General features: G+C 32.4%; 2 protein-coding genes across 4 annotated transcripts; one reads left to right on the top strand and one right to left on the bottom strand.

Annotated features, from left to right (window-relative positions):
- Positions 1-452: 452 nt before the first annotated feature.
- Positions 453-3891, bottom strand: LOC657550 (uncharacterized protein). The gene is made up of 4 exons (XM_964005.4): positions 3675-3891; positions 3231-3618; positions 752-1484; positions 453-702 (listed from the first exon to the last, which is right to left on the bottom strand). Exons 1-4 carry the CDS (start codon positions 3854-3856, stop codon positions 506-508), a joined length of 1500 nt encoding a protein of 499 aa, XP_969098.1. The 5' UTR covers positions 3857-3891; the 3' UTR covers positions 453-505.
- A 2276-nt stretch (positions 3892-6167) lies between these two features.
- On the top strand, positions 6168-21520 carry shi (shibire). Of its 3 annotated transcripts, XM_008200600.3 has the most exons (15): positions 6169-6615; positions 6755-6828; positions 9669-9818; positions 9873-10076; positions 10126-10528; positions 13129-13336; positions 13389-13526; positions 13578-13735; positions 13784-14081; positions 14129-14248; positions 16953-17162; positions 17216-17462; positions 17514-17658; positions 19871-19993; positions 21264-21520. In XM_008200600.3, the coding sequence occupies exons 1-15, from the start codon at positions 6452-6454 to the stop codon at positions 21325-21327; spliced, it is 2706 nt and encodes a 901-aa protein (XP_008198822.1). In that variant the 5' UTR covers positions 6169-6451; the 3' UTR covers positions 21328-21520. The 3 variants fall into 3 exon arrangements, with proteins under 3 accessions (XP_064214222.1, XP_008198822.1, XP_064214223.1); XM_064358152.1 differs by having other exon boundaries at positions 6168-6615; positions 17216-17658; XM_064358153.1 differs by lacking the exons at positions 19871-19993; positions 21264-21520 and adding an exon at positions 14384-14404 and having other exon boundaries at positions 17514-17662.
- The last annotated feature ends 69 nt before the right edge of the window (positions 21521-21589 follow it).

Here is a 21589-nt window from a genome sequence, read left to right as displayed (position 1 = left end):
AGGACAAGACACCCCGAGGCGAAGATCGGATGCCTATCCGATGATTGACAGCTGTCACTGAAAACAGGTCTAAAAAAAGTATGCAACTTGTAGTACACCAATTCTCAACAATTGCTTCGGTACCCTGAAGCCTTAATTATCTACCAGATGGTAACAACTCGAAGCCGCTCCGAGCGACGGTTCCGATTACAGAGACAATTTTGTTTGTTCATAACACGAAAACTTCGCCGTAATCGGCATTTGTTTGAAAACTGATTCTTTTTAAAGAAATATCGCCTTTAAACGACGCCACTGTATATATTCTACGCCTGGATTTTTTCACTATTTTTTTCAATAAAGTTTCGCCGTAATCGGCGTTCGAAAAGTGAAAACTGCACCAAGTTTTTGTGTGTTTCTCGGAAACTATTAGGCTTTTAGTTTTACAAATAGGTCAGGAAAATAAAACAAAGCAATAATAAATTAACATTTTATTGTTTGAAATCAACACATGAACATTCAACTAAAATTAATCATTTCTTTCGATCGCAACTTCCGTAACCGCTTGGACATAAAACGGCCCCTCCTTCACGTATTTTTGCAACTTTTTAAGAGTCGTATGATCGAAAACTTCACTATTTGCCAACAACTCAACAATCCCAAACTTTGCTTCTTTACACTCTTTTATGGTCTCCACGCTTCGATCGAGCAGAAATTCAACCATTCCTTAACAACACAATTAGCAAAAAACAACAGCACGCTTTATGTAATTCACCTGGAAAATTTTTAATAGCCTCCTGGCCCCAAGGCTGTCCCGCTACGGCCCTCAAAAGACCCAGCCCGCCAAGCCTCAATTCGAAAAACGGATTTTTCGCGTAATTCCAAATAAAACTCATGGGATTATCCTCAATCAAAGAAAACCATTTATGTGTGATCGCCATCACTTGGTTATTGGGCTCAATGATTTGTAATAAATTTTCCAAACAATTCAACCCATGCACTTTGACTTCACTGGGCATTGAAGGGATTGATTTTGAAATATTTTTAATTGCATTTTCAATAGCAGCTCCCATTGAGTCCAACGCAATTTTACCGTCGTTTGGCAATCCAATGTGTCCAAGTGTCTCAACAGAGACACTAATTATGGTAAAATCGTTGCTTTCGATATTGTTGAACATTCGTTGAAACAGAGCGGGATATTTTGCGAGGGTCTCCATTGGTTTCCAGTAGGCCATGTTTCCAAAAAATTTCAAAATTCCAGGTTCACACAACTGAACTGTTACTAGATCATCACTGTCCAACATTGCGCTCAATTTTTTTAAAGTCTCATTCGATTCTAAATAATTGTAACCGTGCTTACTTGAGCCTAATTGAGTCAACAACTCCAAGACATTTAATCGGAGCAAAATATCGTTATTATCGAGTTCGTTAAAGATTTGGGAAAATAGACCAGCCCCCTTCAAAATGTTGAAATTCTCTTCGGATTGGTTGCTGATATCAATCAACAACTACAAGACAAGAAATAAAACAGATTGAACAAAAAGAAACGCACAAAAAAATCCTCCAAAAAATCGACTTTATTTTTGACAACGCTACATTTTGATTTCATTTGCTATTTTTAATAGTAGATATATTGGTAAGTATAAAACAATGCAGTAAAAAAGTAAAAAAAGAAAGAAAATAAATAAAAAAATGTTATTGAAAATTTCACACCAGGGCTTTTATTTTCACTTCTTGTCTAATTTTATAAATAAGGGGTGATATTTTTTTAATATTTGAATTTCAGTGAAATTGTTTTATTTATACTATTTGTCCTCGTATTTACGCTTGTTTAAACAAATTTTACTACATTTGAAACCTTTTAAATGATCAAATATTTATCAAAACATTTTTTTAATAATTTTTTTTATGTTTAATTTTAAATATATTTTGTGTAATTAGCAAAAGACACTTAACTGTTAATGTTTTTAGAGAGACAATTTAATGGTCTTTTAAATGCAAAAATAAAAAATTGGGTGTTCCATTTAAAATTTTGAAGTCATTCAACTTGCAACAAACGTCTCCATTTTTTATCTTCTTAAATAATAAAGCTAATAAGAATAACATATCCTTTAAGTTTGAACTTTCTTTTTTAATGTGGTGAAAGTTCTTCTTTTCTGAGATTTTTAGCTTTTATGTAATGATTTTTTGAAAAAAGAGTGTTTTTGTCAATCATCAGTATTAAAATCTACAAACAAAAATGCAATCAAATTTAGGGTGTTCCATTTGAAAAAACATAACTTTAGTGTTTTGTTAATATTGGAACAGCCCATATATACACTGCAATATTTTGAAAACATACACAAAAACACAGCAATAATCTAAAAAAAGAAAAAGGCAATATCTTTAATAGTAAACAAGTTATGGAGCTTTTTCGGAACTTTGAGACACCCTGTATGATTACATCATTACTGTAATAAACTTTTTCAATGTTGCACTTCTTTTCTGCAATTTATTTTAAATTGTTTAAAGTCTACCTGGTCAGGTGAACTAAAGAAACAAACAGAATTTTGGTGAATCTTTAAAAATAAATAAAAATAAATATTTTGAATAGTTTTTCTATTTAGAATTATTTCTTTGTTAATGTTTATAATTGTTTGACTATCAATAACAAAGTTTAATTGGAACAAGCTGATATTAAAAACATCCAAACAAAATTGCTTCTTCTATAACTTCTTAACGGTTGTAAAAATTTCAATTTTATTTAATAAATTTTATGAAAAATGATAAAAAAAATTATTAAAAATGTTGGAATAAAGCCTTCATAAAAATTAGTTCCTGGTTAAACCTGTCCAGGTGAGCTAAAGAAACAAACAGAATTTTGGTGTATCTTTAAAAATAAATAATGAAAATAAATATTTTGAATAGTTTTTCTATTTAGAATTATTTCTTTGTTAATGTTTATAATTGTTTTACTATCACTAACAAAGTTTAATTGGAACAAGCTGATATTAAAAACATCCAAACAAAATTGCTTATTCTATAACTTCTTAAGGGCTGTAAAATTTTTAATTTTATTTAATAAATTTTATTAAAAATGATAAAAAAAAGTACTAAAAACGTTGGAATGAAGCTTTCATAAAAATTAATTCCTGGTTAAAGCTGTCCAGTGTCCATATTCTCTTTCGAAAATAAATTCGACTCATTGGTGTTTTTTTTTAATAACAAAGATATGATTTTTGTGCGTTACTTTTGGATATGGATTTTACTCATACCTCATAAACTCTAAACCTGACAATTTCGCTCAGTCCCATAATATCGTGCAACGACTGCAAAATATCAGCCTTGGTCAACTGCTTGATCCCCACGCTCGACAGCCCCAAAATTTTGATAACCCCTGCCGCCCCCTTAGCAACCCCCAGATCCTCGTCCCCCATGCACTTAATAATATTGATTAAAAGCGACTGTCTTTTGCACAGGTCGACAAGAATGTCCTCGTTTTCAATATTACGTTTAATCTCATTTAAAGCCATGAGCTTAACCGCAGAAAATGGATGATTTAAAGCTCTTTCTAAAAAAACGCCGTATTTATTCGTGCTTTCGCCTAAATTTAAATTCGTCATACAAAGTGCGAGGACTTCGCAAGCTAAATCGACCTGTTCACTACGAAAATTGATATTATTGTTATTGTTGACGCAGCACTTTTGAGGTTAGGTTACCTGTTTGAGTCGTTTAGACAGTCGAAAACTGCAGGGAGTTGCAGGGAGTTGGCTGTTCGGGACATTTCCTCACGCGGGATTGTAGTCAGGAAGTCTTTCATTTCTTTTAATACTGGAATTCGCGAATCTTCATCGGAAAGTCTTGATAATTTTTCTTCACACCACTCTTCGTACGAAGCCATCGTGACAATTTGAAAATTGGAAAAAGTGCTACCAACTGGTCAGGTGGAAATTTACTACGACTCTCGTATTTGATTGGTCGTTCCTCGAATACGAGGGAAAAATTCCATTTTGTAATGTGGAAAATTTTTACGCACTCATCGACTTAAAATTACTACAAATTAATAATACAGGCACTTATTTGTATAAATTTTAGTAGTAGTAATTAGTAATTACCTGTGTAGTTATCAAAATTACGTTTTATCTAATAATAAAATAAAAAAACTTACTATGAGCCATTGTTTAAAAAGGTGCAAAACCGTTAATTAAATGTGTCCTTGAGGTTTTTGTAGTTAAAAAAATAAATATTTGCTTACTTTAATTGCAAAACTTACAAAAGATCAACAGTGAATATTTGAATTAAAAGGTAGGCCACTAACTATACACTATACAGAGTAAATGAAAAACTGACGCCTAGAGACAGCAAAATGTGTTTGCTTAAGCATATTATTATACGTTTGTTTTCACATTTTTAAATTTTAGAGTCGTATTACAATTACATTACATCTTCAAAATTTTACACTTTTAAAATGCAACTAACAATACACATTACGTTTAAGGTCTGCTCTAATAATAGTGAAATTAATAAGTAATAACTAATTTATTTTAAAAAGAAGTTTAATGCATTTTTGGTTTGTGAAATAAAATACAAAATACAACACAAAATTAAGTTTTTCTACTTGATGATAAATAGGAAAAAATTAATAACTTTTTTAACATTGTCATAACTACGGATATCTAAGGATTAGGATATGATACGACGTACAAATAAAACGTTCCCGTCCTTGATAGTTCCGTTAATGTCGTCAGAGAGCGCAGTTTTCAGTACAATGAATGAAACAAAACATAAACATAATACAATTTTTTTTCGAAAACTATGTTAAAAAATGCACCATATTTTTAACAGTTAAAAAGAAAGTTGTAGAGAATTAAATTTCCTACAAAAAAGCCTTATGTTCTATCCCAAACTCGTTTAAATACACCCAAACGACGGATTTATTTTATTTTCCCGGTAGTCAAGTACCAGATAGACTATTAAAACCAAAACCGTTAAAGATAGGAATATGGTCTCCGGACTTTTTTGAAGAAAATTTAATTCTTTATAATTTTATTCTTCACACTTTATTTGTATCTTCACCCGTATTTGCAGAGTTTGCAGGAATATGAGGTGGAACGCAGATTGAATTTTTTTATGTTTCTTATGAAAATTTTAAGCGCTCACATTTTTACTCAGCCGTACTATTTTTTTGTATTCAGAAAAACCGGCAAGTTTGTATCTCGTTTTGTTTCCTAAGTTACAGTCTTTCGTACAATACAAGGAGTCAACAGTGGGTTTTTTTCTGACATGTTCTAAGATGAAACCAAAAATACTAATTACACTTACCACCTGGAGACTATTTAATTTTTTAAAACATCAAATGTTTCAACATTGTTGAAACTAACTTGACAATACCCAAACAATGTAATCGCGGATTAATTTTAAATGTTTTGATGATTACCGATCTGGTCTGCTAGAATCATTGGTTGCATATTAAGAAAAATTAAAAAATAATCCAGTATTGACTCATCTTGTACGTTAAAAAATTAATTAAAAACATATTCAATACAATATAATAGTAATGTCACACATTTAACATTTCATTCGAAATACTTTTGTGGCATTTTCTTTTGCTGTAGCTAAACTGTATTTATAGCAAGAGCACATATGAGTAAGACATTAAAAATAATTCAAAAACAAAATTAAAAAAAGTCAATTATATCACGTCTGACTCCTCAACCGCAATTTATTAATTGTCCTAATGAAGAACTACCATGGAAATTACGAATAGAATCTAGTTAACTTTATAAAATGTCTTGTGTTTTGCAGCTTTGACCGGGTCAGGCGCGTAACCTTAAGCGAATAACCCTGTATATAGTTGGTACATTTTTGCGATGCATAAAAAAAGTAATTTTTGAAGAATTTTTGAGTGATTTTAAAGTGATTATGATTTGATTAAACCTAAGAATTTTTATTTTTGTACAAAAAAACATATCTCAAAAACTATCTTTCTTTGCTAGTTACAGTGAGTAGGCCATGGAAATTTGACATTTGATCACATTAGCCCAAAACACTGCGTATATTGCGTCATTTGATCAATATACACGATGTTTTCCCAAACTGTGCGACATAAAAAGAGTCTCTACGTTACATAATCGGGGATAAATCCCAATTCCCAGAATCCAAAATCCAAATAAATCGCTTATGCAACCAGCAAAACAGTTGTTGAGTGCGCATGCGCCGCTGTATTGATATCACTCCGAATTCAAAAATCCCATTTTATCAGCTTGAGTTTGACATTTATTCTTGAAAAAATCGTTCCCTTATCACTGTAATCACTGTTCTATCGCCCAATTCTCCCCGAAACGTGTAATTTTGTGATATATCTCGTCGTGAAGTGTAAATGGATGAGTCATGCGCGTTCAGTTATGATTCGGCCATGTTCCCAAGTGTATATTGTTAAAGTGTCGAAGTGAATTTAGTTGTTTTCGAGGGAAATTAGCACAGTTCCGGCCTAAAAATGGCAGGAAACTCCGGAATGGAGCAGCTTATTCCCATCGTGAATAAGCTGCAAGACGCTTTCACCCAGTTGGGGGTGCACATGAGCCTGGATCTGCCCCAAATCGCTGTTGTGGGCGGACAGTCGGCTGGAAAAAGCTCCGTTTTGGAGAATTTCGTCGGAAAGTGAGTAGAGCAGCCCCTTTCTGGGGGCGTGCATTGTTAATACGGGGGTGGGTTGACGTCACGTCGGTCTGTGGGGGTGTATTGATTTTTAAATAATTTTGATAACGAGTTGAATGACATTTGTTATCGTTTCTTGCAGAGACTTCCTTCCGAGAGGATCCGGGATTGTCACCAGAAGGCCCCTTATCCTACAATTGATTAACTCCAATTCGGGTGAGTTGGGGGGTTTAAAATGCCACGGTTGGCAGCCCTCAAAACAATTGACGGTGGCTCAGGAGACAATTGCTCCAAGTCTACGTCAGCTTATTTTTTAATTGATAATTTTATCAGTTGGCAATAACGTTGTCAAAAATCTTGTCTCAAATTAGTGCATTGTTTTGTTTTTGTCCGGTACAAGGTCGGTTGTAAAAGTTTTGGAACCGTACCAAACATTTATGGCCCAGGAAATTCGCAAATGACAAGTTAATCAGGCTTGGCCGTGACATACAGGGTGCAACCCAACTACTGCTACCAACCCAAATTATGGCAAAAAATTGTTGTACCAACTGTAATCCTCAAAAAGTCTTTAAGTTTCGTTTTAATTTCAAAAAACAGGCTAAGTGAAAAAAATAAAATTACTTCATTACGAAATAGTTGAACAAATGCACCTGTTATTAATTTATTTTTTCTGTTTTTTAAATTATGGACACAACCTTCAATTTATCTCACAATTGTTTTTAGCTTGTGACATGTTTTAAGTCATTTAGGCTTATGACAAATGCATTTCGTTTATCATTACCAACGTTGGTTTCGTTAGCTATGAAAATAATTGTTTTATAATTTTAAATCGCGGAAATGGCTTCTCGAAAGTACAAACACATTCCCCCAGTTTTTCGTTTATTTTTGCTCCAAAGCGGTAATAAAGCATGTGATTTATGACCGCTTTGAATTCCACTCGCCCTAAAAATGATTATCATCACTTTTTTAAACAATTCCGAATTTATTTTCTTTGTAAACAGAAAAAGGTGGGCTTGAAACGTTCCAAGTGAACAATTCTGCAAGTTCATTGGACCGTTTTGTTTGACTTGCTTTACAAGAATTCGATTTATTTTTAAGCGCATGTTTTAATGAAAAATTCGATAATCTTATCAAAATTTAATCACACATTTGAACCTTCCACAATATTTTTAAGATTTCGTGACCGATATCATGAGCTAAATTTTTACGATTAAACAATAAAACTGTTCTTTGTGGATTTGGAATGTGTGTCATTTTAAACGCACCTCAAGTAACAGTTAAATTTATAACAAATTGTGACGCACCAATTGGGTGAATCATGGGTAGCAGAAATTAAATGTTTAACAAGAAAGAGTAAAAGTTGGAAAGTTTATTCAAATTTAATTTAAAATGAAAAGTGTTCTCTAATGAACGTCGAGTGTTTTCAACCAGAAATTCATGTGATTATGTAGTGCGGAAGAGGAAAAAAATCATATTTGATTGCGGAAAAATTAAGTAATAAAATAAACAAATTCACTGACTTGTTATTTGCTCCATTTTTCAAAAATTATTCCAGGAAATGATGACTGATGAACACATCCCAAAAAAATTTTTTATACAGGGCGTGACGGTAAAGTTGATACAGTCTTGGTAATGAGGAAGTTTCCATTTTTTTCAAATTAACACCATTAATAGTCTCCATAATTGTAAAACTAATGGTACTTTTCATTTTTTTATATTCGCAAAAATAAAAAAGTTAAGAGACCTCAAAGTTCGAAATTTGACAGATTGTGCACTTTACTGGTCTCGCTAGGTGTAACGTCACGCGGCACAATTTTCCACAGCTGCCTACTGCCGCGTGTGGAAAATTCGATTTTTTGAGGGGCTGTATCTGGTTAAAATTAACATGTTTCCAAAATTATTTCGCTGTTCCTCAATTTTTTCCACTTAGCTATTGCACTCCTATATCTTTTATGAATGTTTAATGAACTATTAGCCCTAAATAAAATAAATAAAATTTAGAAATCTCACGTTATAAAACCGTTTGATATAAAAAAATGAGAACATTACAACTTTAAAAAAGAAGAAAATCGTAATTTCATATCTTTGAAAACTCTAGGTTTATAATTATAAACCACATCTACTTATTCATCGAACGTATCTTCAAGAGCATTGACAAATAAAGAAATTGTATTTCTGTTTATGCAAGAGTTGATATTCTTTAATAAGAAGTCGTTTGTTGAACACTTATTTTTTTACATATTTTTTGTACAAAACACTTTGCAAGCATTGTTTGTTCTAGAAATCATAAAAATGTTCATTTGTTAATATTTTTAATTTTTTTAAATTAAATAGTATTTTATTAATATAAATATTTCTCATTAATTAATATTTATTGTTTATAAGAAATTGTAGAAAGAAATCTGAAAAAATTCGATGGCATACAGCAAGAAATAAAGCAAAATAAAATCGCATACGCTGATTTTTATGTGATTATTAAAATGGATTATTATTAGTTATTAGTGATTTATTACAGTATCTACTTAAACATATTACTTCAATCATCACAAATAACACTTTCTTTCAATATTTATTTCTTTTAAGTCAATAAAATTATCCAGAGATCTCAATACAATACCGAAAGGAACAGTAGTGTGTAAATCGCGTTACCTTGTGAACAGTTTATGCCGCGTGACGTCATCAGGCTCAAAGCGGGACCGCTGTCAAACCGGCAGGCAAAAAAGCTTATATTTTTGTTATTTTTAAAGTTATCGAATTATTTTTTTTTGCATTCAATTTCTTTATTTGAGTACTATTATGTTGAAAATAAATAATAAATAATAAAATAAATTTTGAAAAATGGGAAACTTCCTCATTGTTTTTGTAGGATTTTTGAATTTTCACAACGAGAGAGTGAGTTGTTAGAATAAAACTTGGGTCTATTTTCAATAGTTTATCTACAAGGTTCACAAAAATAAATACGTTCGTCGAAAATCTTCGATTTTATGTTGTTTACGTCTGGTGATTAATTTAACCGAAATGTTTGCAACTAAATAAGAAACGATTTTTTTTTTCAGAATATGCTGAATTTCTCCACTGTAAAGGCAAAAAATTCGTCGATTTCGACGAAGTGCGTCGCGAGATTGAAGCGGAAACGGACCGAGTCACCGGAAGTAACAAAGGAATATCGAATATTCCCATCAACTTGAGGGTGTACTCACCCCATGGCAAGTCCTTATTAAACAAACGGGGGCAAAAAATCGATTTTACGTATTTTTTAGTGTTAAATTTAACCCTGATCGATCTACCGGGCTTGACAAAAGTGCCCATTGGCGATCAACCCCTCGACATCGAACAACAAATCAAAGGGATGATAATGCAGTTCATCAAACGTGAATCGTGTCTCATCTTGGCCGTAACTCCCGCCAACACCGATTTGGCCAACTCGGATGCCCTCAAACTGGCCAAAGAGGTCGATCCTCAAGGTAGAAACATGGCGGGAAATTTGAATTTTTTCAAACGATTTGTTATCAGGTCTTCGGACGATTGGTGTTATCACGAAGCTTGATTTGATGGATGAAGGGACCGACGCTCGGGACGTGCTAGAAAATAAGCTTTTGCCCTTGAGAAGGGGTTATATAGGTGTGGTGAATCGCTCACAGAAGGATATCGACGGGCGGAAGGATATCAAGGCGGCGATGGCGGCCGAAAGGCAATTCTTTTTGTCGCATCCCTCGTATAGACATCTTGCCGATAGGTTGGGAACACCCTATTTGCAAAGGGTGTTGAATCAACAATTGACCAACCACATAAGGGATACGTTACCAGGATTGAGGGATAAATTGCAGAAGCAGTTGTTGACGCTTGAGAAGGATGTCGAGCAGTTTAAGCACTTCAGGCCCGATGATCCTGCGATTAAAACCAAGGCGATGTTACAGTAAGTACATTTAAAAAATAAGTTTGAACTAAAAAAATATTGTAAAAAATGACTCATAATCGATGAGAAAGAATGTATTAATAACGAAGAAGTGGAGAGTAAAAAAGCACAAACAAAATAAAGAGGAGGGTGATCAGTTGAGACCTATTTTGCTAGTAGCCAGAGTATACAAAATGAATATAGTGGAACCTCTTCAAAACGAATCCATATCTCGAAATTTCGAATTATGTAATAGTTTTTTTTATTAATTCTCGTCTTTAATACGGTATTGTAAAGGTCTGGAAACCCTAAAAACAGCTTTTCTCACTAATTTTGAGCCTAGAGAAGATACAGGGTGATTCTTACATAGAAAACAATTTTTTTTTACAACTTTCCAAGGAGAAATAGAGACGATCTGTACTATTTTTACGCTTTTATTTCGTTTCTTGAGAAAAAAAGCAAAATGTATCAGTAATTTGAAATTAATAAAATCTATAGTATACATATATTTTCAGTTAAAATCTTTGTGTACTTGTGCCGTAAGAAGTTCGACCTGACAAAGTTCTACTGTAAAATAAATTTTCAATTGTTTTTATTGTTCATTATTGTTGTTAACTTTAAAATATGTCTCAATGAAAAAAATGTTTTTTGATCCTACACATTTTGATTTGTTTTTAAATGAAGCCGTAGGTTTTTAAAAGGATTTAAATAAACTATAAATCGGTTCTTTTCTTTAATTAATAAAAAAATAATAAATCAGAAAAGTAAACATAAATGAAACAATTTTAGTCGAGCAATAGATAATTTTCGGTTAATTTATTTTGGATTTCTAGGAAGAATTATTTTATTGCTGACATTTTTATTTAATATGTTACAGTGAAAATAATAAACGATTTTTTTGTAATTTGCAAAAAGTAGATATGTACAATTTTTTTTAACTAAAAATGTTCATATAATTTTCGTGTTTGTTTTTGATTTGTTAAGAAATAAAAAAATTAGAAGGTATTACTAAAACGTAATGAAATATTCGTAATGTTACGTGCAATCAAAAATGTAACTAATAACTTGGATTAAATAAAATAGAAATTGAATTACACAAAAAATAAATATAAAAAATAACTACACCTGTATACTTTTAAGGAGGTAAGTGGACTAACTGTAACCAACTAAGCTTACGTCATGACTGATTTATATTATATCACTGGTCAGAGAATAAGAATGAAAATTTTTGTTTTTTTTTTTTTTAATTAATTATCAGTTACTAAGAAATGAAGCCACAAAAAAATAAAATGAATATATTGTTGTATGTATTAGGTTCACTGGAGAAATAAGATGCTTTAATTTATCATTACTCGGTTCTATCTAACTTGTAATCAGAGTAACAGGAAAATAAGAAACATTTAACATTTTGTTTTTTTTTTTTTAACCAAAAAAGTAGTAGAAACTAACCTGAAAAAAAATAAAAAAAATTAGTAGACCAATGAAGAAGTTTTCAATTTTTCAAAATGTTATTATTTATTTTCAACATAGTAGTACTCAATTCAAGAAATGAATGCAAAAAAAATAATTCGATAGCTTTAAAAATAACAAAAATATAAGCTTTTTTGAGCCTGATGACGTCACGCGGCATAAACTGTTCACAAGGTATCTGCGATTTACACACTACTGTGTAAATATCTGGATAATTTTATTGACTTAAAAGAAATAAATATTGACAGAAAGTGTTATTTGTGATGATTGAAGTAATTTGTTTAAGTAGATACTATAATAAATCACTAATAACTAATAGTAATCCATTTTAATAATGGCACAAAAATCAGCGTTTGCGATATTTTTTGCTTTATTTCTTCGAATTTTTTCAGATTTTTTTCTACACTTTCTTATAAATAATAAATATTAATTAATGAACAATATTTATGTTAATAAAATATTATTTTATTTAAAAAAATTAAAATCATTAACTAATGGAAATTTTTATGATTTCTAGAACAAGCGATGCTTGCAAAATGTTTTGTACAAAAAATATGTAAAAAAATAAGTGTTCTATAAACGACTTCTTATTAAAGATATCGGCTCTTGCAAAACAGAAATACAATTTTTTTATTTGTCAATGCTTCTGAAGATACGTTCGATGAATAAGTTGATGTGGTGTATAATTATAAACCTAGAGTTTTCAAAGATATGAAATTACGATTTTCTTGTTTTTTAAAGTTGTAATGTTCTCATTTTTTGATATCAAACGGTTTTATAACGTGTGATTTCTAAATTTTGTTTATTTTATTTAGGGCCAATAGTTCATTAAACATTCATAAAAGATATAGGAGTGCAATAGCTAAATGGAAAAAATTGAGGAACAGCGAAGTAATTTTGGAAGCATGTTAATTTTAACCAGATACAGCCCCTCAAAGAATCGAATTTTCTACACGCGGCAGTGGGCAGCTGAGTGAATTGTGCCGCGTGACGTCACACCTAGCGAGACCAGTAAAGTGCGCAAATTTCGAACTTTCGAGGTCTCGTAACTTTTTTATTTTTGCAAATATAGAAAAATGAAAAGTATCATTAATTTTACAAAATGGAAACTTCCTCATTGGCATCAAATAAGTAAATTAAAACATCTACAGGATGATCCAACAACTCCAAACCGACTTCGAACGCACGATCGAAGGTTCCGGTTCGGCTCAAATCAACACAAATGAATTATCAGGTGGTGCAAAAATCAATCGTTTATTCCACGAGCGTTTTCCCTTCGAAATCGTCAAAATGGAATTTGATGAAAAGGAACTGCGACGAGAAATCGCTTTCGCAATTCGCAATATTCACGGTATCAGAGTGAGTTTCTTGATCCAAATTAATACAAAAATCACAATTAATAATTTTTAAGGTGGGGCTTTTCACCCCCGATATGGCATTCGAAGCAATCGTTAAAAAACAAATTGCTCGATTGAAAGAACCCTCACTAAAATGCACCGATCTAGTGGTCACTGAATTGTCAAATGTTGTGCGCATGTGCACTGATAAGGTAAGTAAGTGGGGTGTTTTTGGCGTTGGTGGTAAGTTTTGGTGTCGGTAGATGTCGCGCTATCCGCGACTAAGAGAGGAGGCAGAACGAATCATCACCACACACATCAGACAGAGAGAGCAATATTGCAAGGAACAGTTGTGCTTACTTATCGACTGCGAACTGGCTTATATGAACACAAACCATGAGGATTTTATCGGTTTTGCCAAGTAATTCCCCCGATTGTTTTATTGTGTTTTGTTAAGTTGGTATTTTAGTGCCCAAAATCAGTCCGAGAATGCTTCTAAGACTGGGTCACGTGGCACTTTGGGCAATCAAGTGATCCGGAAAGGCTACATGTGTATCCATAATTTGGGTATAATGAAAGGAGGGTCACGTGATTATTGGTTCGTTCTCACGTCTGAAAACATCTCATGGTATAAGGATGAGGAAGAGAGGGAGAAAAAATACATGTTGCCATTGGATGGCTTAAAACTGAGAGACATAGAACAGGGTTTTATGTCACGACGACACATGTTTGCGTTGTTTAATCCTGACGGTCGTAACGTCTACAAGGTTGGTACTACTTTTTGGTGTTATGTTTTTTTTTCAATGTTTTGCAGGATTACAAACAACTCGAATTGAGTTGTGAGACTTTGGATGAAGTCGATTCGTGGAAGGCGTCGTTCTTGAGGGCGGGGGTTTACCCGGAAAAGCAGACGGAACAAGTGAACGGCGAAGAGGTGAGTGGTGGGGGGATTGGAGCATGGTAGTAGGCCGTGAAATCGGGGAAACACACACATACACACTATTTCTTCCTTTTTTTTTTCTTCTATAATTGCAAGGTATAGATAAATAATTGGTTTATTATACTTCAGGAGCAGGAGACAAGTGTCGAGGTCAGATTTTGCGTTTTGTTTTGTTTATTTTTTGCTTAACCACTCTGTATAGCAGGGTGGCTAACTTGCACTAACATGATTTTGGTTTTTGACACTATACCTTGTGAGTATTTGCATGTTTGACTAACCTGAGTGTGTTTGTGTGTTACGCTTTTCTGCCGCAAGGGGGAGAATTATCAGGTAAAAAATTTCAGAAAAAAAAGGTTAAATTTAGTGAAGGTTGGTGCGATTTTACGTAGAGTTGGTGATTGTTGTGTTGTAGGTTGGGTAGTGTTTGATTTTTCCCCACCAACTGTGTAAACAAATTCACTAAATTTGAACCACAAAAACAGTTTTGTCCTATGATTGTTTAATATGAGACGCGTTGTATATTTTGACCGAAGTTTTTAAGTAAAGTTTTAAAATTTTTTACGTAGAAATCCCACTTCATAAATACGGAAAGTCTATATTTTCTCTCTCACGCTTTTCTTGTAACCTTTCTTATAAATCTTATAATATAAAATAACCTTTTATTATAACGTTCTATAGCTTCATTTTTGTCACGAGTGTTAATGTTAAAAGTGATTTTTTAACGTGTATTTACGTAAACTAATCATTTCATTAATCGATAAAGCGTATTGTAATTTTTCATTTCTTTAAGTCATCTTGTCGTTAGTACAGGGTCCTGCATTTTGGATGTCCGAATAAGGGATCTCCGAAACTTCGTATCTTGCTTATTATAAAAGACATACATTTGAAACAAATACATTATAAAGACACTTTTTTACAGCGAAATTAATAATGTTATCAGCGGTTTTTTTTAAATCGTTCGTTTAGGTGTAATTACATAAAGTTGCATTTTTTAAATTGGCTATGACATTTTCGAAAAGCTTTTTTTTTCTGAACTGAAAACAATATATATACAGTTTGATATTCTTATATACTTTTGATTAAAAATATATTTAAAATATTTTAAAGTAGTTGGCCATGTAAAAATTATTTCACATAAAAGGTGTGAACAATCTAGAAATTTTGTGAACGGTTATTAAAGTAGTTGGCTATGACATTTTCGAAAAGCTATTTTTTTCTGAACTGAAAACAATATAAATACAGTTTGATATTTTTATATACTTTTGATTAAAAATATATTTAAAATATTTTAAAGTAGTTGGCCATGTAAAATTATTTCACATAAAAGGTTTGAACAATCTAGAAATTTTGTGAACGGTTATTAAAGTAGTTGGCTATGACATTTTCGAAAAGCTTATTTTTTTCCTTAACTAAAAACAATATAAATACAGTTTGATATTTTTATATACTTTTGATAAAAAAATATATTGAAAATATTTTAAAGTAGTTGGCCATGGAAAAATGACTTCACATAAAAGGTGTGAATAATCTAGAAATTTTGTGAACGGTTATTAAAGTAGAAAATGTGAAATTATAAAAATAAGCTATGTTAAAGTTGTTTTCAATTGAACAATTTTTAATTTTAATTACATAAAAAATGTGAAGAAAATTGAAAACGATGTGTCATTAACCATTTGATGACACTTTTTTATGATTTAGTTAGGTACAATGGAGGTGATGTTGATGATGTTATGTATTTTTTTACCGCAGATATGATTTGATTTTGGTCTTTAGATTGACATTTTTTTGTAAAATAAAATTTTATTGACAAGCAATCATACACTCAATAAAATTTTTCTTTTTCCGACATTTCATGTTTAATTAGAAAATAGAATGAAAATTTAAGCTTGCCATTTTAAATCTAAAAACAAATAATTTTTATTAATCGCATTAATTTGATATAATAATTATTTACTATACTGTTTTTGAATTAATTAGTGTTTAAAAAATCATTAAATTTTAAATACTTGTTGAGTAATACATTTTTGATAGTTTGAATTAAAAATCCAAAAATTTTTCATGGCTTACTATAAAAAAGATAAATGTTTTGTTTTTTTTTAATAATTTAAAAATAATGTATTACACAAATAAACATATGAAATCAGAAAAAAATACACTTTTCTAAAATGTCATAGCCAACTATGATTCCTATTTGAAAAAATACAACCTTATGTTATAACAGCTAAACGAATGAAAAAATCGTTGATAACATTACTAATTTTTCCGTAAAAAAGTGCCTTTATAATGTCTTTTTTTTCAAATGTGTATCTTTTATAATAAGGAAGATATGAATTATTTAAGATTTCGCTAAATTGTCAACTTTTGTTTATAAGTCGAAAACAAAAGACGATAGCAGGATGCGGTTTTGACCAAACTTATTTTCTCAAAAAACGGACCCACTCGAGTGTTACTCGTTTTTCTCTAAACCTTTTAGTTTAGTTTAATAATTTGAAAAGTCTACCCTGTTTCTCTCACTCTTTTCTATTATAATCTTTTAGTGCTTTATCGTTATTATCAGAACTGCTAGTGTGAAATTGGCAAAAAACCAATTTCAGAAGTGCTTCTAACCGATTGTAGGTAGACTAATAATTTGATTAATCAATAAAGCGAGTTGATAATTAAAAAAAATGTGATTAAACTTTGAAAACGATGAATTTAGGCCGGTGGTGAGAACGTGAGCAGTTCAATGGACCCCCAACTCGAACGTCAAGTGGAAACAATTCGAAATTTGGTCGACAGTTACATGCGAATCGTGACAAAAACAACCCGAGATCTAGTACCAAAAACAATAATGTACATGATCATAAACCACACCAAAGACTTCATAAACGGCGAACTTTTAGCCCACATTTACGCCAGTGGTGATCAGGTTTGTATTCCACACACAAGGAAACACAAGAATTTACCTTTAAAAAAATCCAGTCCCAAATGATGGAAGAAGCTCCCGAAGAGGCCCAAAAACGCGAAGAAATGCTCCGTATGTACCACGCGTGCAAGGAGGCGTTGCACATCATCGGTGACGTTTCCATGGCGACGGTTTCCACGCCCGTGCCGCCTCCGGTGAAAAATGATTGGTTGGCGAGCGGCCTTGAGAATCCACGTTTGTCGCCACCGAGTCCAGGCGGACCCAGAAAAACCGCCCCCAATATGGGACAAGTCGGCAGCACTGGTTTGTGTAACTTTAATAATAATTTAGGTTTTTTTTGTAAATTTCTGATAGGTTCGTTAGGTTCGAGGGCTCCGCCGCCGCCCCCAAGCTCCGGGAGACCGGCCCCCGCCATTCCGAACCGCCCCGGGGGCGGAGCACCCCCAATGCCCCCAGGCAGGCCGGGAGGACAAGCCTTGCCGGCGCCCCTCGTCCCCACGTAAGTACCACGTGATCAGGATTGGCTTTTTGAGTTGGCAACTGCGATGAGTCTTTGAAACTTGCGGCTCTATCTATCTTTGTTTTTATTCGATAAATCACCAAATTAATTAAAAAATTACGTAATTTTTGCCTTTTTCAAGTGTTTACGGCATTTTGCTAAAAACGGATCGGAAAATCATCAAATTAAGGCTAAAGGAGACGACAGAATTAAACCAAGTGTGCGACAAAGACAAGTAGTAATGAAATTTATTTTTCTATTTTTAGCGATATTTGTAATCCAATTTTAAATCGAATAATGGAATTGAGTCTTTTAAATAATTAGAATTTGGGACAACATAACACTTTTTTGAAAAAAAAAATTTGATATTTTTTATTAAAATTTTAAACAAATATTCATAATATTTTAAAAAACGTGTACGGGAAAGATGCACGAACAGAATGAGTCCAAGAAACAAATAAAATTTTTAGTAGTTTTGAACAAAACGCGAATATTCGTTTTACTTTGACAAAATTTGCCGCCGAGAATCTTCAACAGTCAAGTGCGGGATAAGAGGAAGACAGGACAAAATAAACCTCATCAACTAAAGACAGGAAGATATGAAACACGATGTTTCTGTATACTAGTATTATTCATACACAGAATTATCCCATTAATTCTTTGAACTGAATTTAGTAATGCATTAAACATCAGTGTTTTTTTTTCTTTTTGTAGTAGTGTTTATTTGTTAGTAATTTTTATGTGTTCCTTGCTCAAAAATGGATAAATGATCAAAAGCTTGGAATACGACAAAATCTGTTTTTCACTTTGGAAAACAATAGGTTAAATTTTAATTTATTTTTGGTAAAAAAATTATTTTGTCATGATGTCATGAAGATTTCTGATGATAGATTGAGAAAGCTCAGCAAGAAGCAAATAATGTCAAATAATCTTGAATTTCTATTTTTCTGGAATTAAATTCTTTGAAATACCTAAGTTTTTTTCGGAATAAGTTGAAACTGTAAGCGAAACCCAAGTATTCCTGCTTCCCATTCTAAGAAAAAGCTGAAAGGGATCGGACAAGTCGGCAAAACAAATAGAAATTACTCGTAAAAATACTAGAATTTAGCGTTTGCTTTTAAATGTTCAATATTCTTCTCAATGTAGGTATTCTTATGTAAATGTAAAAAAAAAGATTTTACAAAATTTGCGTTTTGATACCTTTCCTGTTATCAAATTTTAAAAATAAAAATATATTTGTGATCAGCGAAAAATGGAGATTCGTCGCCCTACCTTCGTTTTTAAAAATTTTTGTTATAAAAAAATTTAATTTTTTTTTCAAAAGTTATTCAAAAAATAAAAAGTGTTACATTGTCTCAAATTTAATGAAGATTCTATGTTCAGGTTTTTTTAGTTTCTGAAAAAAGTGAATAGTTAAAAAGATAATAGAAAAATAGATTCCACGCCATCTTGTGGCTTAGAAACACACTAAAACATGTTCCCCTTTAACCTTAAATAAAAAACTACCATATTTGTACATTCTTTATCGTTTTAACGCGTTTTTGACCCAGAAATGTTAATTTCGCAAAAATAGTGTGAGGTTTCGCCAAACTTTAGATATTTAAGGCTGGAACACTGGCTTCCAACCTTCCAAAAAAAAACGAACAGAATCGATAGAATAGCGTTACAGAAAAAATATACACTTATTGATTTGAAAAACATTAAGTGACGCCTCAAATACGGAATGAAAAATGTTGCCAACTCAAACCGTCAGGTACCTAACGGTTTAAACCGAACCGATAATTTTGAAAAGATGACCACAGGCCGGCCTCAACTTGTGGTTTGTTTGCAGGAGGCGTTAAATAATCATCACTAACCAATATTGTTGACATCACACGTTTCGTACGATTTAATCTAGAGCGCAGTTGATTTCACCATTTTATTTATTTTTTCCAATTTGGATGAAAGGTGGAAATGAACTGTGTAACAGATAGGGTGCTATGTTTGTCACGCTTTCGCTTGTAGAAAAATTAAAGTGTACGATGTCTTGTCATATAACTTGTATAAAAAAATGTTATTGTACATTGAATTGTCTTGTGTAAATTAAGCTTAACCGGTGTTGATGTCGATAATTTCATTTTTAACCCACCATGATAATACGGGGTGTAGTAAATACGCCTTGTATTTGGCCCGATTTGTTCATTTTTGGGGCTAAGAGTTGTCTCTGTAACAGTCGAATTGGGGGCCAAGGACCGCAAGGGGGCGTCCAAGTGCCTCCTCAGGTGCAGATGGCAGTCGGACGCGCTGTTACCAATGCTGCTATCAACGAACTCTCCAATGCCTTCAAGTTCCATAAGTAATTTTCCGTTTTTAACACGCTTATCATACAATAATAAGAAAAATAATACAGAGTTACTCCATACTAACACTTTGTTTGATTGTTCTCTCTCTCTATCTCTCTAAACAAACTCATGATTTGTTTACACATTGAGAAACGAAATTCTGATTTTTCAAGTGTCGATGTGCATGAGCAGACGCACATTCAAAAATAAGATCTTCCGTGTAGTGTGTACAATCTTAATAACCTCAATGTCTATACTCGCTTCAGCTTTGCGAAAAACAAGTGAAAATCAATCGGTGTCCAACACACGTGACATGTTTTGCACATTAGGCAGCGCCATCTGTGCATATTTTGAAGCGCGGGACATTCGAAATGTGCATCGGTTTGCGCTGATTTTCTGTTAGTAAAGACAAATTATGAAACTAGGTGTCTGTAGGAGGAGTCAATTACGACGTTCTTATATCACATTCCGTTGTTCGTAGTGATGTTACGCAATAGTTACGTAGTATTAAGAGTTTTGCTTATTACAAAGCGATATATCAGTACAATGCAGATCGATTGGATATTTTTATGAGATATATATTCTTTTGTAAGATATTTCAAGGGTAGCCTACAGATGAGGAAAGCTTGATTCTTGTTGTAACGATCAAATTGTTGTTAAATATTTAATAGAGGTATACATACCGGGTGGGCAAAAGTACGCAACCGACCGTCTTTGCCTAAACTATCCACTTAACGAAAAAGTAATTACTTTTTTCGTCTATTCCTGTTTATTCTGAACTAATTCAAATAATCTATTTGTTTGGCTGAAATATTGCATAAATAGGAACAGCCCTGTATAGTATAAGAGAAGCCGCTTGGTTCCGTACGTTTATTCGCACGTGATAAATGTCATTCTGTAGATACAGAAGTGCTCTAGCAAGCTTTAAGTTGGATTTTTCGTCGTTGTTGTGTACATAACGTTTGTAACAAAACCAGCTATGTTAACATTTTGAAATTATATTATTGTGCACTCGAGCACGTTGTAGTTATTCTGAATGTGTAAATATAGAAGTAATACATGAGTTTTTTATTTACGAACCTTGTCCTCTGGTGACGGGCTTGCTGCTTAATACTAATCTCACTTTCCAAACCTCTAACGCACGAGTGACATACTTAACTTTCTCAAGGTAAGTAAAATTTTTATTCACAATCACTGAATGAAAGTGTGATTGTGGATGAAATAGTACATAACCTTGAGCTGATATTTTTTATAATTTGGGTTTTGATTTTTGGTTTCTTTCAGTCGGCCAGTTCCAAACATACCTCCAAGAATACCAGACAGGCCAAACCCGGGACGACCAAATTAAGTTCTAGTCAAAATTGAAACGATGGGACCAACAAGGTTAATTTAGTGATTGTTAAGACTTGGCGCTTTTTCAGTACAATGACAGTAATTTGTACCTAGTCTAATGTATAGTATTACCCCCAGTCCCGCTTTTGTACATATCTGTATTCACCATTTGTAATATATTGTTTATTTTTATTACAGTATTATTTTTACTTTGAACTTTATTTTTTTAAAAAGCAACCAACTGTTCATTCACCCAAGAAATGAAAGCGACACTCGAC

Source organism: Tribolium castaneum, chromosome 7, assembly GCF_031307605.1.
Source record: "Tribolium castaneum strain GA2 chromosome 7, icTriCast1.1, whole genome shotgun sequence".
NCBI classification, from domain to species: domain Eukaryota; kingdom Metazoa; phylum Arthropoda; class Insecta; order Coleoptera; family Tenebrionidae; genus Tribolium; species Tribolium castaneum.
This window is presented reverse-complemented; position numbering and strand designations above follow the sequence as displayed.

Bases quoted from the DNA above. Each gene is read 5' to 3' on its own strand.
- shi (XM_064358152.1), top strand. From the start codon at position 6,452: ATGGCAGGAAACTCCGGAATGGAGCAGCTTATTCCCATCGTGAATAAG. The intron at 9,819-9,872 runs GCAAGTCCTTAT...CGTATTTTTTAG, and splicing joins GAGGGTGTACTCACCCCATG to TGTTAAATTTAACCCTGATC. The intron at 13,736-13,783 runs GTAATTCCCCCG...TTGGTATTTTAG, and splicing joins GATTTTATCGGTTTTGCCAA to TGCCCAAAATCAGTCCGAGA.
- LOC657550 (XM_964005.4), bottom strand. From the start codon at position 3,856: ATGGCTTCGTACGAAGAGTGGTGTGAAGAAAAATTATCAAGACTTTCC. The intron at 1,485-3,230 runs GTATGAGTAAAA...CTTGTCTTGTAG, and splicing joins TCAGGTTTAGAGTTTATGAG to TTGTTGATTGATATCAGCAA. The intron at 703-751 runs GTGAATTACATA...TGTGTTGTTAAG, and splicing joins GGCTATTAAAAATTTTCCAG to GAATGGTTGAATTTCTGCTC.